The sequence below is a fragment of the Phacochoerus africanus genome, chromosome 12 (assembly GCF_016906955.1).
Source record: "Phacochoerus africanus isolate WHEZ1 chromosome 12, ROS_Pafr_v1, whole genome shotgun sequence".
Taxonomy (NCBI): Eukaryota; Metazoa; Chordata; class Mammalia; order Artiodactyla; family Suidae; genus Phacochoerus; species Phacochoerus africanus.
In genome coordinates, this window is record NC_062555.1 from 59598854 (window position 1) to 59616878 (window position 18025).

General features: G+C 38.6%; 1 protein-coding gene across 1 annotated transcript in view; it reads right to left on the minus strand.

Annotated features, from left to right (window-relative positions):
- PLXDC2 (plexin domain containing 2) overlaps positions 1–18025 on the minus strand; it is a 407227-nt gene that overhangs the window by 23786 nt on the left and 365416 nt on the right. The window contains exon 13 of the mRNA XM_047755528.1: positions 4722–4882. Within this exon, the coding sequence (XP_047611484.1) occupies positions 4722–4882 (161 nt within the window). The remainder of the gene's footprint in view (positions 1–4721; positions 4883–18025) is intronic.

Below are 18025 nucleotides of genomic sequence, written 5' to 3' on the forward strand. Positions count from 1 at the left end.
TTGAGCAAGTAACTTAAATTCTTTCTTTCTTTCTTTTTTTCTTTGCTTTTTTAGGGCTGCGCCCACAACATATGAAAGTTCCTGGGCCACGGGATTGAATCCGGAGCTGCAACTGCCGGCCTATGCCACAGCCACAGCAATGCAAGATCCCAGCCACGGCTGCAACCTACACCACAGCTCACGACAACGCTGGATCTTTAATCCACAGAGTGAGGCCAGAGAGCGAAGCCGAATCCTCACGGATCCTAGTTGGGTTTGTTACCGCAGAGCCAAGATGGGAAATCTGAGTTACTTAAATTCTGTGCCTCATCTTTCTCATCTATGATATGGAGATAATTTTAGTACCTCATCGAGCCTTCATGCTGATTAAATAAGTGTAAATCACTTCCACTAGTGTACTTAATAAATATTCACTGTTACCATTATTATGTTCATAATAGGGCCAAATATAATACAAAAAAAAAAATAATAATGGTAAGAACCCCAGTGCTCCACAACACAAGACTGGCTGCACGAGCTGTGGTCTACCCACTTGAAGGCAAAGGCGTGCATTTCACCATGGGACACACTGTGTCCAGCACGGAAACCGACTCCTCCAAGTGGTTTAATGCAGTCTGATTTTGTGAAATACACAAGAAGCACACCGGAAACTGGGATGTGTCACGGTCAAGGGCATGTCATAAGCAGGAGAACGGCATCCCAAAGCAGTCCATGTCCTAACTGCAAAAACCTGTCAATGCCACCATCTAGCAAAATGGCCTTAGATATGATTAACTTAAGGATGTTGACGTGGGGAGATGATCCTGGATCACAGCGTCTTGTGGAAGAAGGCAGGGGTCAGAGTTAGTAGCAGAAGATGTGATGACAGAAGCAGTTATTGGGATGAGGAGAAGAAGGGGCTGGGAGCCAAGAAAAGCATGCAGCCTCTAGCTGTTGAAAATGGCAGCGAAATGATTCTTCCCCGAAGCCTCCAGAATGAACCCGTTTTGCTGCACCGTAAGTTGAGCTTAGGGAGACTAAGTTTGGATTTCTGACCTCCGGAACTGTAAGATATGAAGTGTGTGGGGATTTGAGCTACTAGATTTGTGGTCATTTGTTACAGCAGTGACAGAGACCAAACACATTGTCACACTGGGTGAAATGAAGTTCTTTTTTACTTTGAGGCTTTCTGAATACCACCTGAGGGCATGAGAGACAATCAGTACAAAGCTACTGGATGAATCCCCAATGGAAGGGTAGACGGTCATCAGAATGTTTACAAAGAGTTTGTAATAAAAGAGGAAATATTATTTGAAAAATGAAGCACGTCAATTTGCGTTTCACTGCAATCACAATTATATCAAATGGGCAAATGTGAAGTTACGCATATAAGAATTCTAGAAGAAAATAAATTGAAATATTTATAGCGGTTATTTCTGCATATCGGGACTATACTTTTTGCTTTTACATTTCAACAAATTTCCTGAAATAAATAGGGACTGCTTTCATAATGGGAAAAACAGATTAAGTCCATTTAAAAAGTAGATAGCAGTATAATAAGGAATGTGAAAAGCGACTTGCATGATATGGGTAAACTCAAATATTTTTGTACCAAACCCCCTAATTTAATTAGTAATTCAAACCTTCAAATTCATAGGTCTGGCATGTCAGGAACTGTGCAGTCATCAGGGATCTGCATTTTGATTTCCTAAACATGAATCCGCTTTAGTAATAGTAAAGTTATGATTATTATCTTCAAAAATCATCTGCCGACCAGCCACTGTGAGCTGCATGAGGACAGCGGGGTGTCAAAGAGGTAGTGATTTAGGCAGGATTGCTGGCAGTTGACACAATGGCAAGGAAAAAGCAAAGAGGAGAGAAGCTGGGAATGGTTCTGCTTCAGCTGAGGGTGGGAAGATGACAGTTCTTCCTAGGACTTTGGCTCTTTGACCTTGGAGAAGTCATTCCACCACTCTGAGCCTCAGTCTCTTCCTTTGTGTTATGAGGGTACAGGACTTAATTCTCTCTAAGATTAATGCCCCTCCAATACCTTCACTATTCTAGATTCTCAGTGTGTAGTCATACAAGGATTGCTGTGAACTGAGGTGAACCACGTGTCTTGTCCTGAGCAATGTACACAAGTACCGTCCCCATCAGATATTTCACAGTATCTTCTTTTTCATGGCAGAAGGTAAACTGCACAGTGTATTAAAAGTGCACCTGTGTGGTGCAGCAGCCTGATGCGTGGTTAGCCACTGAAGCTTCACTTCTTGCCCCTTGTCAGCTCCTGGAGCAATGCACTTACGACCGCACGGAAGTTTTCTACTGTCTTCCATGAGAACCAAGTACATTAGCTTACTAACAGCTTTCCAACTAAATTGCAATGCCTGATAATCTCTCAATTATTCTAACTTTATTTTTATTTTATTTTACTTTTTTTTTTGGTCTTTTTAGGGCCACACCTGCAGCATATGGAGGTTCCCAGGCTAGGGGTCAAATTGCAGCTGCAGCTGCCGGCCTACACCACAGTCACAGCAACATGGGATCCAAGCCGCTTCTGCAACCTACACCACAGCTCACGGCAACGCCAGATCCTTAACCTGCCGAGCAAGGCCAGGGATGGAATCTGTGTCCTCATGGATGCTAGTTGGGTTCGTTAACCACTGAGCCACAACGGGAACTCCATCAAGTATTCTGACTTTAAATGAGAATGCCGTTTTTGGAAGATGTCATATGTGAAACTTCAGTGGAAGTGTGAAATGCCTTAGGGTATTTGTTATTTTCCCAATATTTTTTTATTGTCAAAATATTGATGGAATATCTCTTACTTGAAAGAAATTTACATTGTTTAATCCAAATCTCAAGGAACTTATAAATCTGTAGGGTAGAATAAATCACGTACATATTTAACTCTAACGTAAAACAGAAAAAAAGTAAATGCCAGAGAAAGATAGATGTATTACTGTGGACAGAATTTCTTTTTTCTTTCTTTTTTTTCTTTTTCTTTTTTTTTTTTTTTTGTGCTTTTTAGGGCCACGCCTGTGTCATATGGAAGTTCACAGGGTGGGGGTCGAATCGGAGCTACAGCCACTGGCCTATGCTACAGCCACAGCAATTCGGGACCCAAGCTGTGGTGACCTACACCACAGCTCACGGCAATGCTGGATCCTTAATCCACTGAGTGAGGCCGGGGACTGAACCTGCATCCTCATGGCTCCTAGTTGGGTGCAATAACCACTGAGCCATAGAGGGAACTCCCTGAATAGGATTTCAGAGAAAAGAGAGATTATGTCCAGTTGTCTAGGCAGAGAGATGGTTCTGGGAAGCTTATGGGGTACCAGGTATTGAAGGCTATTTGGACCCTGAAATCAAGAATTGAGGTGGAAGGAAAGGACTTTCTTGGTGGAAGGAATAGAATGACCAATGTCTGGGTGGCATGGAGAATTTGGGGTGCATATTGAGAAGAGCAAGGAGTGAATTTCATCGGATGGAACTCCAGGTTGGGGGAACTATGGGATAAAAATGGAAATGATAAAAGAAAGAGATAGCCATGACCTTGAAGGAAACATGAGGAGACTGCCACTATTTACTCCACTGATAGTTTAGAATCGTACAGAAATTCTGACCAATTATTTAACTGATTTGCATTCACTGCCTCTATAATAGAGGTCAGAGGTAATTTTGTAGTTTAAGGGTCTTTAGAATTTCTCACTCGACAAGTGAACAAAATTCTAAACAACTTTCTGTACAGTACTCAATGAACTGGAAAAGATCTAAACTTGACAAGTTTGAAGCTCTGAGGGAGATTTCCTTTGCTGCTCTGGTATTTACACTGTATTGAAAGAGCAATGGCTCCATTAAGACATTGGAATGAAAAGCTATGAATACAGGGGGTTCAGGAAGCCCAGTTGTTGCGGGGAAAGAAGGTGACTTGGTCACAACTTTTCCCATGGCTCCCAGGCTTCTCAGTCTCAGCCCTTCTGGACATCGGGTCTTGGCTCTGGCCCTTCGCGTACAGCCCCTGGTCTTCGCACCTGACTGCCCTTGGGCACTGGTACTCACTATGCACTATGCATGTGAAAACACAACAGTGATTCGGCACAGGGCTCTTCTTGTGTTTGAATGTGTGTGTGTGTGTGTGTGTGTGCGCGCGTGTGCGCGCATATGAGTGTGTGCATTTATATATAGATATACACACATCACATAAAATGGTGATGGCACATACCATCCTTATGGCTGCAATGTTGTAGTGAAATCTGTATTTTTTCCTAAATAGTTTGTAGTTTAAGAGCAGGCCCGGCCCACCATATTGTATTATAAATCCAGCCGATACTCAATTAGTATCTATTCATTAGCTGATTTAAGCGAAGTCCCTCAGTCTCCAGCATAGGGTGCATTTCCTTTCAGGATCGGAAGAACAGCTGGTTAACACACTTGGTATAGTAAGACAAAAAATATGGTTTCTATTTCCTTTTAGATCCGTAAAAGGCCAGACGGCTTATTCCTTTAAAAGCTCCTGAGATAAGGCAATGGAACGCATCACATGAAAGTAATAGATCAATGTGTGTGCGTGCGTGTGTGTGTGTGCACGCGCAGGTGCATGTGCATGCATGTGTGAGATCAGCCAGCTCTCAACTGCAAAATGAAGGAGGCATGTGCTAAATATTACATGCAGGTGGTGTCAGCAAACGGGACGAGTTCCTCAGCTAGCACGGTCTTCATGTGCTGTACCAGGCACTCACCTCAATAAAGAAGATGCTCGCCGCTGACGTTGGATGGTGGTACATATAGACCGTCACGAGAATGGCTGCAGCTATAATGAGGACCAGGATGAGAATTCCAACGATGAGGCCAGCGTGAAGGGACCCCCCTTTCTTCTCGGCGGCACTGTCATCTGTAGAGGCTGGAAGAACAGCATGGCTGTCAGGACGCTGGTGTGTGTGCCCATAGGTCTGTCTTTTCATTGGCAGGGATATTTCTATTCTTAATAAAGTACCACTGAATTTTTTTCTTTTACTCTCCGTACAACTTCTATTTCTTATAACACCAATTTTATTTTTTTATTTTTTAAAGATTTTTATTTTTTCCAGTACAGTTGATTTACCGTGTTCTGTCAATTTCCACTGCAAAGTGGCCCAGTCACACACACACACACACACACACACACACACACACACACACACACATATATATTCTTTTTCTCACATTATCCTCCATCATGTTCCATCACAAGTGACTAGATAGAGTTCCCTGGGCTATGCAGCAGGATCTCATTGCTTATCCACTCCAAATGCAATAGTTTGCATCTATTATAACACCAATTTTTGAAGCTAAATGCTCTTTATTAGGGCAGATGAGAAATCCATACTATTAATGATTAAAAACACATTTATAATTACGTTTTAATTTATAGTTCAATAGACTCTAGTCTATTAAAGAAAGCAAAGTGAATAGTTTTTATTCTAAAAGGACTGTGTAAAACCTAAAACTTGAATTAATTATATGATAAATTTAACTTTGACTTTTCTCATTAAACCACTGGCACTGTTACCTATGGAAAAATTGATTGCTTTTTGAACTCTCCTTCACTGTCTTTTGGAAATTTTAAATTGAAGGGTGTTAGACATCTTTGGGGGGGCTACACTGGTATTTTCAGAAAGTCTGTGCATGAGTTCAAAGGAAAAATTGATTGCTTTTTGAACTCTCCTTCACTGTCTTTTGGAAATTTTAAATTGAAGGGTGTTAGACATCTTTGGGGGGGCTACACTGGTATTTTCAGAAAGTCTGTGCATGAGTTCAAAGGATAATTTTCAAAATCTGTTTTAAACTGAAATGCTCTCTAAAAATGTAACAGATGGATGCTAAATGACCCTCAAATAGTTTTATCACTATCTAAAGGGAATGCATGGCATATGAAAATATTCTACTATGCCACAGACTGGTACCATTTCCTCTAACTTTCAATGAGATGCTCTCCACTGGAATATCCATTTCCAGAGAGTTAGGAAAAAGGAGAAATTAAATTTCTCAAGTAATAATTATCCAACCCCAAGTCCATCAACCAAATAAAACTAATCTCTAAAGTCTTCTCTTGTTCTAAAACTCCATAATTTTTGATGGCTACACAGGCATATAAGAGGAGATCTTAAATTATGTGCAGCAGGTAACTGTATCTTTACATAAAACGACTGGTATTGTCGAATCATTAGAAAATCTTTCAGATGCATAGAAATTCTAGAGCAGTGATTCCTAATCCACTCATCATCAATTTACATCTTTGTTATTTTTAACCTTTGTTTCTACATTTTAAATATTGCTTTGGTCTATTAAACCTCATTTAATAAAGCCCTGACATTTCTTTTATTATAATTTTTGTTAATGAAGAAAACAGACATGACTGCCTATCAGAATGTGTGGTAAATACAAAATAACAGAATCACAAATAAAGCAAAGAAACGTGCCCTCTCAATTCTTGCTATCCACCCTTTAAATGTTTACTGCTATTTTTTGTTTATTCTTTGCTTGAGACCCATAACTGGCATTCAGTCATCTTTCTCCAACTCTAATAAAGCTCAAATTCCTAAAACTTTCCTGTATAGAGCAGAAATTCATTAAAGAATGTAAAATTTACAGAATGATTCATTACGTAAAAATTCATTTATAGAGAGGGTTCTGGGAAGATGGAAGAGTAGGAAGTGTCAGGAATCCATCTCCCCACATAGACAACAATTGCCCTGGAAGAATCTGTCTGACAGCCCTTTTGGAACCCTGGACTCAGTTGAAGGCTTGCACCTTCCAGGAGGAAGGCTTGCACTGTAAGCTCATGGTTAATTTCAGCACCAACTACTTAGTAGCTACCCATCTTGCACCTTCAGCCATGTGACAGGCAGCTTTACACCTGTTCTCAAAGCAGCCTGAAGGAGCCAGGTAGGCGAAGTATCCTGTTCTCCAAACCTCAGGGGCCTGTGTTTGTCACTGATTGATGCTTCTCATCACAGATGTGCAAAAATGCAGCCACTGATTTTGTACCTTCTGCCATTGCTACCCCTCTTTCTCCTTCAAGCTAAAGTAACTTCCAAGTCATTTAAACAGCCAGTATCCTTCTTAACCTACCTCCCTTTATTTTTCTTTTTCCACTTTTGGGAGCCAGATATTAAAGACTAGGACTTTCAAAATCTAATGCACATATGGGGAAGTGTAGCAAGAGGCTACGTCTGGAGAAGCTCAGAAGAGACTTAAAAAGACCCCGCGATTACTCCTCATTACAGAGACAGCCTACAATAACTAAGAAAAGCAAAAACAATAAACAAAAATGGTAACAAAAGGCAGAAAACCTGGGGGAGGGGGAGAATCTGATTTCCAGAGTTACCACTTTTATGAAATTCAAATGTCCAGTTTTGAAGAAAAATTCACAAAGCACATTATGAAACAGGAAAGTAAGGCTCATTCAAAATGAAAAAAATCAACAGAAACTGCCTCTGTAAAAGACTTGATGGTTGATCTATTAGACAAACATTTTAAAGCAACTGTCTTAAAGATGCTCAAAGAACTAAAGAAAGATTAGAAAAAGTCAAGAAGACAAGGTATGAACAAAACGAAAATATCAATAAAGAAACAGAAAATCTAGAAAGAAACCAAAAAGAAATTCTGAAGTTTAAAAGTATAAAGACTGAAATGAAAATGTCACTGGAGGGATCCAAAGGCAGATTTGAGTAGGCAGAAAAAAGAGAACCAATGAACTTAAAAACAGGACAATGGGAATGATCAAGTCTGAAGAACAGAAACAGGAGGAATTGAAGAAAAGTGAACAGAGCCTAAAAGGCCCATGAGACACCTTTAAGGGGACCAGCATATGCATCATGGAATTCTCAGAAGAAGAGGGATAAAGGGACAGAGGATATTTAAAGAAATAATGGCTGAAAACTTCCCAGCTTGAAGGGACATAAACTTCCCAAATTGGATAAACACCCAAGAAGCTCAAGGAACTTCGAGTAAGATGAAATGAAGGAGATAGGTATGGAGACAAATTATAATCCAACTTTCAAAAGACAAAGACAAAGAGAGAATCTTGAGAGCAGCAGGAATGAAGCAATTCATCACATACATGGGTCCTTGATAAAAACATGAGTAGACTGCGCAATGGAAACTTTGGAAAACAGGAAGCAGTGGGCTGAAACATTCTATTAGGCCAGCATCACCATATTCTAAAGACAGACAAAGACACTACAAGAAAAGAAAATTATAGACTAACATTCATTACGAACATTGATTTCAAAAATCCTCAATAAAATACTAGCAAACTGAAATAAGCGGCCTATTAAAAACATTTTTGGGGAAAAAAAAAGTATTATGTAACATGACCAAGTGGGATTTATTTCTGGAATGTAAGGATGTTATACAATCCACAAACCATATTAAAAGAAAGATGCAGAAAAACGTGATCATCTCAATTGATACAGAAAAAGAATTCAACAAGATTCAATACTCTTTCATGCTGAAAAGCCTCATCTAGGAAAAGAAGACTACCTTAACAAGTTAAAGATCATATATGAAAAACTTACAGATATCATACTTGTGGAAGCTAAAAGATTTTCTTCTAAAATCAGGAATAAGACAAGGATGCCCATTGTTGCTACTTCTATTCAACATAGTATTAGCAATTCTAGACAAAGCAATTAGGCTCACACACACACACACACACACACACATACACACACACAAAGTAAAAAACATCCAAATTAGAAAAGAAGAAGTAAATTTATCTCTGTTTGCAGATGGTATGATATATATAGATATGGATATATATTTATATATATATATATATATATATATATATGTAAAAAAACCCCAAATATTCTCAAGAAAAACTGTTGGAGCCGTTAAATGAATTCATCGATACTACAGCAAGGTACAAAGTCATCACACAAAAATCAGTTGCATTTCTATATTTTAACACTGAACAATCTAAAAAGGAAATTATAGAAACAACTCCATTTGCAATAGCATCAAAAGAATAAAACAGGAATTAACCAAGGAGGTGAAAGATTTGTTCATAAAACAATGCTGAAAGAAATGAGGAGTTCCCATCATGGCACAGCAGAAACGAATCCGACTGGGAACCATGAGGTTGCGGGTTCCATCCCTGGCCTTGATCAGTGGGTTGGGGATCTGGCGTTGCCATGAGCTATGATGTAGGTCACAGACGTGGCTCAGATCTGGTGTTGCTGTGGCTCTGGCGTAGGCCGGCAGCTACAGCTCTGATTAGACCCCTAGCCTGGGAACTTCCATATATTGCAGGTGCAGCCCTAAAAAGCAAAAAACAAACAAACAAAAAAAATGAAAGAAGACATAAATAAGTGAAAATATATAGTTTAATATGGCAATACTAACCCAAAGCTATCAAGAGATTCAATATGAAAATTCCAATAATGTTTTTTGCATAAAAAGAAATCCTCATCTCAAAATTCATATGGAATCTCAAGTGACTGGAATAGCCAAGACAATTTTGGAAGAGAAGAACAAAGCTGAAGAACTCACATTTCCTAGATAGGAAAGGGAAGGAAAAGTCACCTGTGAGTTAGCCTTGGGCTGTCACTTCCCAAGTAGGTCAGAGACCCAGACCCTATTGAGGAGACATCAGGCAGGGGGCAGCCCTTCTCAGGAAGGAAGAAGTGAGTCAGCAACATGTTTCATTGACTAAGTGTTTTTGTCAGTAAACTATTTTTGACTTGCAGACACATTGCCCATCTTTAGAAGAAAATAATTATAGCTGGATTTATACCTTGAAATCTTACTCGCTCCTTTTGTTTAGGCATACATGTTTACTTCCACAATCACTGCCTATTTATATGTCTAATAATGGTTACTGATAATATCTCCCTTTGCAGTGCTAGTGAGGATGTTAAGATGACATTTCACGTTGAACAAAATCTGTACAGAATCTAGCTTGTTACTAGCCAAGAAGCATTTTATAACATTTTTGGATAATGGCAATTATAATAAAATAAACACTCTTCATGGATTTTCAAAATATTACTAGCCGGTAGGCAAAATAAATATTTAGGAACCTACAAATGTGCATATGACATTATGATGTGTCATAATTGGAGGAAAGTATTTAAAGAGAAATGTAGCAAATTCAACTCCAAAATATTGCAGGGGTATCCTGGTGTCTCAAGCCAGAGCTGTTTCTAAATGCTTCAGAATAATCATCTAACGTATGTGGCAAAAGTGCACACATATTTCTGGAGAACATATTCTTCTGTTCCATTATTTAATCAAGTTTTTCTGCATCTCTGTTCTAGCTGCTTTCTCTATTAACAAATATTATGATGGCACATTAGGGGCTGTTGAACCTGGAGGTGAACTCATCACCCCATGGATGTGCTTTGATTTTAAATTCTTTCACTATTTGGTTTCTGGTTTAATATCACTACTCAATTGAGTGGTATAAGGTTTGCATGCACACTTATGGGGACCTCCAAACAGGATGCAGAGAGAACCCTCTGTGTTAAAAATGATGAGCACCTCAAAAGCAAATTTGAAATTTAAAATGTTTACGCAAGTGCTAATAATTTCCATAATTGAAATTTAGTGCATTCACCTGAAGGGCAGACTGCTCAAATAAATTGATTTCATTGCTTCAGAAAAGACAATAAACAAAGATGGGGCTTGGCTGATCATTCTTAGAAATGGGCTGATAGAAGAAGGTCAAAAAAGACTTTTAACATGTTACAGATACAAACTTCTGAAGCTTATCAGAGTCTATAGGAGTTGGGGGAATATTCAAAAGGGTCAAGAGGAATCTATCTGAAAACCAAGCTCTTATTTTATCCTTAGAAATATCTTATGCCCTTTCATTTATGTTCAAAAGTGAACAAAAGCCTAACAACTAGCCTTCTCTCTCACACACAGTGTCACGTAGATGACAATTCAAATCATTCACTTTTCCGCCTTTGTATTGTGTATTCAAATAAGATGAATTCACAATAAAGGACAATAAGACACCATCAAATGGAGCCTCAAAGCCAAAAAGGAAGTATATACACATATTTGAAAAGCCTACCAAATCAAGGCCTTTTTTCTACTCTGTTGAAGACATTTGAAAACATAAATGAAGCACAGGAAATCAATAGTATCAAAGATAATACACTCTCATCTGATCCACTGAGTGACCTAGGAGTTCCTCTGAGTTCCTAGCTTTTCAGGACTTTATAAAATGCAGATCAATATTTAGACACAGAGAGGACTGTGAGAATTGTCAAATCTGTCAAAGCATTTTGCTATTATTGGATAAGTTTTAGCTACCATGATAGCAAAGAAAACAGATTTTTAAAAGGTATTAAGCACACATTGAAACTACCTCAGACCTCATGTAAATGTGTTTAATTTTCTGCACTCTGAGAAAAGTTTATGACTTATTGATAGGAGGTAAGAGGAAAGAAAGAAGAAAGTAGAAGAAAGAACATAGGAAGAAAGAAGGAAAATTTTTGACATTTTGATTCTTCAAAATGTAGCATTTAATTTTAAACCACTGCATCTCCTTGCTCTATGACTTACTTTTTTTTTCTTCAGTATTTCACACATGTAGCATTGATATTCTGTACTTAGAAGTAGAATTCTTTAATAAGTTAGAGCTTTTAATACATTGCCAAAATGATCTGGACCCACTTTTAAATCTTGCCAATAATTAAAGTCCAGCAGTAAAGTAAAACTAAAATAAAAATACTCCCTGTCTGAAATTTTATTCACTCTGAAGTGTAAGTTCTAAAACTAACTCTTCTCTTGGCTTTACAAAGAAACACTAAGCTCATAAATCCCACAATGTATTAATGTCTTTTGAGGGACCCAGAGGCTTTGGTCAACGTCTTGCACAAATTTGTTCAAAATTCGTAAATCTTGTACAGATGATGCCAAATGTTCTTTTTTTTTTTTTAACTCTTCAGAATGAAGTTACCCTATGAAATGTTTAAAATGTTCGTATTCCACTTTTGGATTAAAGACAACTTTCCCCATGGAATATTACCAAACCCATTTTTGAGCTAAAGAACGTTAAGAGAAGAAACTCGAGTAAAAATAAAAAAGTTTAACTACATTTTCTTTCCTTTGGAAGTCTCCTTTGCAACTGATCTCGTTATGTAGCTCATGTATTTTTCCTCATAGCTCTTTTAACTTTCTACAGCCGCGATCATGACATTGACCTCATTCAGAGTTTCTCTTGGAGTTTTATAGATTTTCTTATTTTTCGCAATTCTCTTGGTTCTTTTTTCATTTTCTTAATCTTGGTGTCCCGTTGTGGATGCAATCTGCCCATTGATTCAGGTGTTAGGGTTCCTCGAGACTATCAGACACGCTATACCTAATCCGTAATATGTATCACTGTGACAACACATTCATAGTTCACATTATGACGTCTCCATAGGAGGGATTGGGATAAGTACTGTGAAAAGATATTAAAATGGGTGCACAAAACACAGCTAAGTGCATTATGTGTGGTGAGAACGAGCTCTGGCAGGGCAGCCGGGCCAGCTTTTCTGCAAGCCTGTGCTACTACAGGGCAGCTGTGACATTTCATTCAGGGAAACATATAAAACATTCTGGCTTAAAGGGCTTAGGGTATGACAATCCCTCTTTAACATTAATCCATTCCATTTTATCTTAGAAAAAATAAAGCTAAATCAAATTTCCATGAAATCATATTAAAAGAAATGCTTGATTTCATCAAAATGAGGGATTTTGGGTAGCTGTCACCACCCAGCCGGCTTCTAGCCTCATTATGTGATTGGTGCTTTTGTGCATGTGTATGTGTGAGCATATAAAAGAGGGGATTTGCAGTATTTATAGCTACTGTAACACCAAAAAGGAAACCCTTGGAATAATCCATTATAGTTTTTTCATTTCTTATTTGCATTGCTACTTTTTGTAATCATCTATCTATGCCTCTAATATTTTCGGCAATCAAGATCTCCGTAAGAGCTAATTTTTGAAGTTTCCCTAGCATCAACCTTTTATACCAAGTTGTTTGTTTTTTCATTTAAAAATATATTTTTAAATTAGTTTTTTAAAAATAAAATGACTTCTAAAAATCATGCACAGAAATCTTAGTACTTATATTACCTATCAAAAGAGTAAACATTTATTAAATATATATACAAAAACATATTCACAGTGACTATGGAATACCAAAAACAAGGTTGACAAGGTGCTTCCAAGAGCTGGGGGTACAGAACAGAGTGAGTCTTCATGCCATTTAACCCCATCCACTCCAGAATGAAGCCACTTCTATTAAAACAGGCCACTTTCCTATCCCACAGGTACAGGCATAAGAAACAAAACCAAACCAAACCAGGCCACTTATACATAAACGTATGAATATCACAATGAATGTTTGCTTCCCTATTAAATCCATCACTTTTCTGAACATAGAGACAGAAACTTTTAACCCTGATTTCATCAGATGTGTGCCCAAACCTCTTAATGAATATGAGTCCTCACTATCTCCATTCCTTTTAATCATGGCTCTGCTACCAACATGAAGCCTTGTTGAAATTATTCATGGACATGGGAATCTATTCTCTCACTGAAGTTTAAGTGCCTGCTGGATGAAAGCAAAGATGCCTCAGTGAACAGTTTTTCCAGGGGAAAAGTCAAGATCAATCTCCATGCACCTGCACCGTATACCCATCCATAGAAAAAGAAGCCATCAAGGTCATTATGAGTTTAACTGTGTCCCCCTAGACCCCAGTGGGAGCTGGGGCATGGACATACTATATAGAACCTGCAGCCACTATCTCAAAAACGAAAGCCCAGCCCTTGTGGTTCAGTAGGCTAAGTAAAATCAACCTATCCATGATTATCTATAGGCAGCTTCTTTTGAAAACTGCTGAATAGTAAACCAATCTCAAGTTCTTTGGCACTTGAATGTATGCTTAAAATTAATGAGAACCTTTGTGCTTCCAAAGAAAGCATGGATTAATCTAGTTTCTGGAGACATCAATTTGGCACTTGTAGGTACCTCAGGACTGAACTATAGCCCTCGATGTTCTTAACAACCATACAATCCTTTTGTTATCTGTTATGGTTTTGACATATGGACTCTCTCGGGAGGGTAAATGGGCAGGATTATATGTCTGTCCTATGTGTCTCAAAAGGACAGCATCAGAAAGTGGAAAAACCCTTGGGTAAAGCCTCAAATTTTATTTGAATTTGTGTTACCAGAACTCATAAAATGTGCACATATATCAAGGGTAGAAAGAAAAAATTCAAAACATCGAGGACCAGTTTTGCAAGGTATTTATGGGTCACTGCTTAGCATCAATAGTCAAAACATGGCTCAGATAATGTCTCTAAGAAGGACAGAGTCAGCTAGCCTGACTCTAGCGAGCTTACAAAGAAGGATACCATAAAATCTTTTATCACAGCTGTCTGCCCCTTAGGTCCTGGAATATCTAGCTTCGTGGACTATAAAGTCCCACACACTGAATGTGGGGTAGAATATGGTTAGTCCAGAGGCAAGCACTGGTCTCCGCCTAACCTTGCCCATCCAATCAGTTTTGTAAAACGGCCCCACACTATGGGTACGCGGTCCTCCTATGAGTGTTACAGTTGCAAGGGCTCTGTCTCAGAGTTGTGGGGGATGGGATCAGATGGCCTGCCAAGCTCATTCTGCCTATGAACTGGCAATCGGTGCTGCTTGTATTTGCTGAGGTCTTAGATGGCTTTAATAGAGGGAGAATGGCAGGCAAATGGCTACAAAGTCAGTGTCCCTTCTTTCACGCAACACGTACTTAAGCTTAAGTGAGAGAATGGATCCCATTTCCATGAATATTTTCAAGAAGACTCACACTGATCTGCTAGTACAGCCGCGACTAAGAGGAGCGCAGGTACCAAGGCTCCATCTTAGCTCAGTGGCTTGGACACACATTTGTCTTTCTACTCAGAAGGTACAGGATGAAGAGGCTTCTTCCTCCATGGTCACTGCAAGGTCTGGAGCGTCCCTCCCAGGCTACAGGGCAGGGTGGCAGTGGGAGTACAGCACACGCACTGACAGCGGAGCATCTGGTGGTATAGCCCAGCCAGGTCCCTTACAAGCCGTGTCACCTTAAACAGATTACTTAAATACCTGTGCTTCTGACACTTCATGCATAAAATAAGACTGTAATAGTACTTTTTTTCATAGCGTGGTAAGGATTCAGAGACAAACATGCAAAGCCCTTAGAAGAGTGCCTGGTATATAGTAACAGCCGAGTAAGTTCCAGATGATTTTATCATTATTGGCAACTACATGGGAAGAGTCTAAAAATAACGTAAAGCAAAACATAAACCAAATAATCAGAAACATTAAATTTTATGTCTACTAATTAGATAAGCTCATTTGCTAAGGATAAGCTTTTTTTGCACTCTTTCGTTGAGAATTTTAAGAAGCTGGAAGAACATTCTCATGAGATTTTTTTTTTTAAAAAACTAGTTTATGAGAAGCACATCAAAATTTCTTTTTTTTTTCACTAAGGTAAAACTTGCATCCTTGAAATGCACAGATCCAAAGTGTACAATTCAATACATTTTGATAATTTCATATACCAAAGTAATCCTCAGCCAAGTCAAGATACAGAATATTTCCATGCCCCAATAAAAATTCCATTTTCCCCTTTCCAGTCAATCCTTACAGCCCCCACTCTGTCCTGCCCTGAGCAACCACTGTGCTAATTTCTCTTACTGTAGTTTCATCTACCTTGAATTTCACACAAATCAAACAGTATTGCATGTTCTCTTTCATGCCTGAATTCTCTTGCCTAAAACGATGTTTTAAAGTTGATTCTACATCATTGCATATGTCAGTAGTTTGTTCTTTTTTTCTGCTGAATAGTAGTCCATTGTATGAAGTAGTCAATTTGTTTATTCTACTGCTGAATATCGGGATTGTGTTTAGTTATTGGCAGTTAAGATTACAGCTGCTATGAATATTCTTGATGCATTTTCTTCTTTTTAGGGCCACAACTGCCACACAGAAGTTCCCAGGCTAGAGGTCAAAACCAAATCCGAGCTACAGCTGGTGGCCTATGCCACAGTCACAGCAACACCAGATCCTTAACTCACTGTGTGAGGCCAGGGATCCAACCCGCAGCCTCATGGGTTCTAGTTGGGTTCTTAACCTACTGAGTCTCAATGGGAACTCTGCTGTGAATATTCTTGTACAATACTTTTGCGGATGTGTTTTCTCTTGGATAAATACATAAACATAGAATATCTGGCTCAAAGAAAGATCTATGTTTAACTTTATAAGAAACTGCCAGTTATCCAAAGTGGCTGTACTATATATACCAAACTCTGATCAGCAAGATAGGCAAGTTCCAAGGCACCATATCCTCATCAGTGTTGGTGTCAAAACATTATCATGGGTGTGAAATGGTATCACATTGAGGCTTTCTCTTTTTATTACTAATTTGCAGGAATTCTTGATACAAGCCTTTTGTAGCATATGCGTATTATAAATATTTTCTCCTGTATGTGATCTGCCTTTTGATTTTCTTTCCTTTTTCTTTCTTTCTTTTTTTTTTTTGTCTTTTGTCTTTTTAGGACCACACCCATGGCATATGGAGGTTCCCAGGCTAGGGGTCGAATCAGAGGTGTGGCTGCTGGCCTATGCCACAGTCACAGCAACGCCAGATCCGAGGCACGTCTGCGACCTACACCACAGCCGAGGGCAACGCCTGATCCTTAACTCACTGAGTGAGGCCAGGGATCAAACCTGCGTCCTCATGGATGCTCTTCAGATTCGTTTCCACTGAGACATCATGGGAACTCCTGCTTTTTCATCTTCTTAACAGCCTTTGAAGATGAGCAAAATTTTTCAATTTTGATGAAGTCTAATTTATCAAATTTTTGATCAGTTTTCTTTAGAGGCTTTTAAATTTAACTTTTCAAAGAAACGACTTTTGACTTTATTTATATTCTTTATTGTTTGTCTATCTGCTATTTCATTTTTTTCTGCCATTTCCTTCTTTCTACTTATTTTTGGCTTAATTTGCTCAAATTCTTAAATTGGAGGCTTAGATCATTAATTTTAAGTGTTCTTTCTTTTTCATATAAGTATTTATAACTATACGTTTTCTTAGAACCCTACAAATTTTGGTACGTTGTATCCTTTATCTTTCAATTGAAATACTTTCTAATTTCCCTTATGATTTCTTCTTTGAGCTCCACAGTATTTAGAAGTGGTTTTACTTTACACAAATTTGGGGATTTTTTTGGATACATATTGCTAATGATCCTCATTTAATTCTTTTCTAGTCAGAGAACACAGTCACTAAGACTTCAATCTTTTGAAGTTTAAGACATTGTTATGGTTCAATATATGGTCTATCTTCTTTACTGATTTGTTTTTTTCGGACCTGGCATGCAGCAGCCTGATGTGGGATCTCAGTTCCCAGACCAGGGAACATGAACCCAGGCCGCAGTGGTGAAAGTGCTAGACCACAGGGGAACTCCCTTGGTGACCATTTCTTCTATACGTGGAAACAAATCTACGTACTACAGTTGGAAACTGTGTTCTATAAATCAACCAGATCAAGATGGTTGATAGTGTATTTTTATTTCTTTATTTTTGCACCTGTGGCATATGGAAGTTCCCAGGCTAGGAGTCCAATCGGAGCTGCAGCTGCCAGCCTACACCACAGCCACAGCAAAGAGGGATCTGAGCCGAAACTGCAACTACATCACACGACCATCACAGCCACTGGGGATCCTTAACCCACTAATCAAGGCCAGGAATTTAACCCTAAGCCTCATGGATACTAGTCAGGTTTGTAAACCTCTGAGCCACAGCAGGAACTCCCAGATAGTGCAGTTTAAATCTATAAATCTCCCCAAAACTTTTCTATTTGTTTGCCTAATTTAAAAAAATTACAATGTCTTCCTGATGAAAAACATTTTCATCTTTTTTATACTTTCCTATTTACCTCTGTTGCTATTCCTTGTCTTTAAGTCTATTTAGTTTGATATTTAGTAGCCACTCCAGTTATATTATATATATATAATATAGAACTAA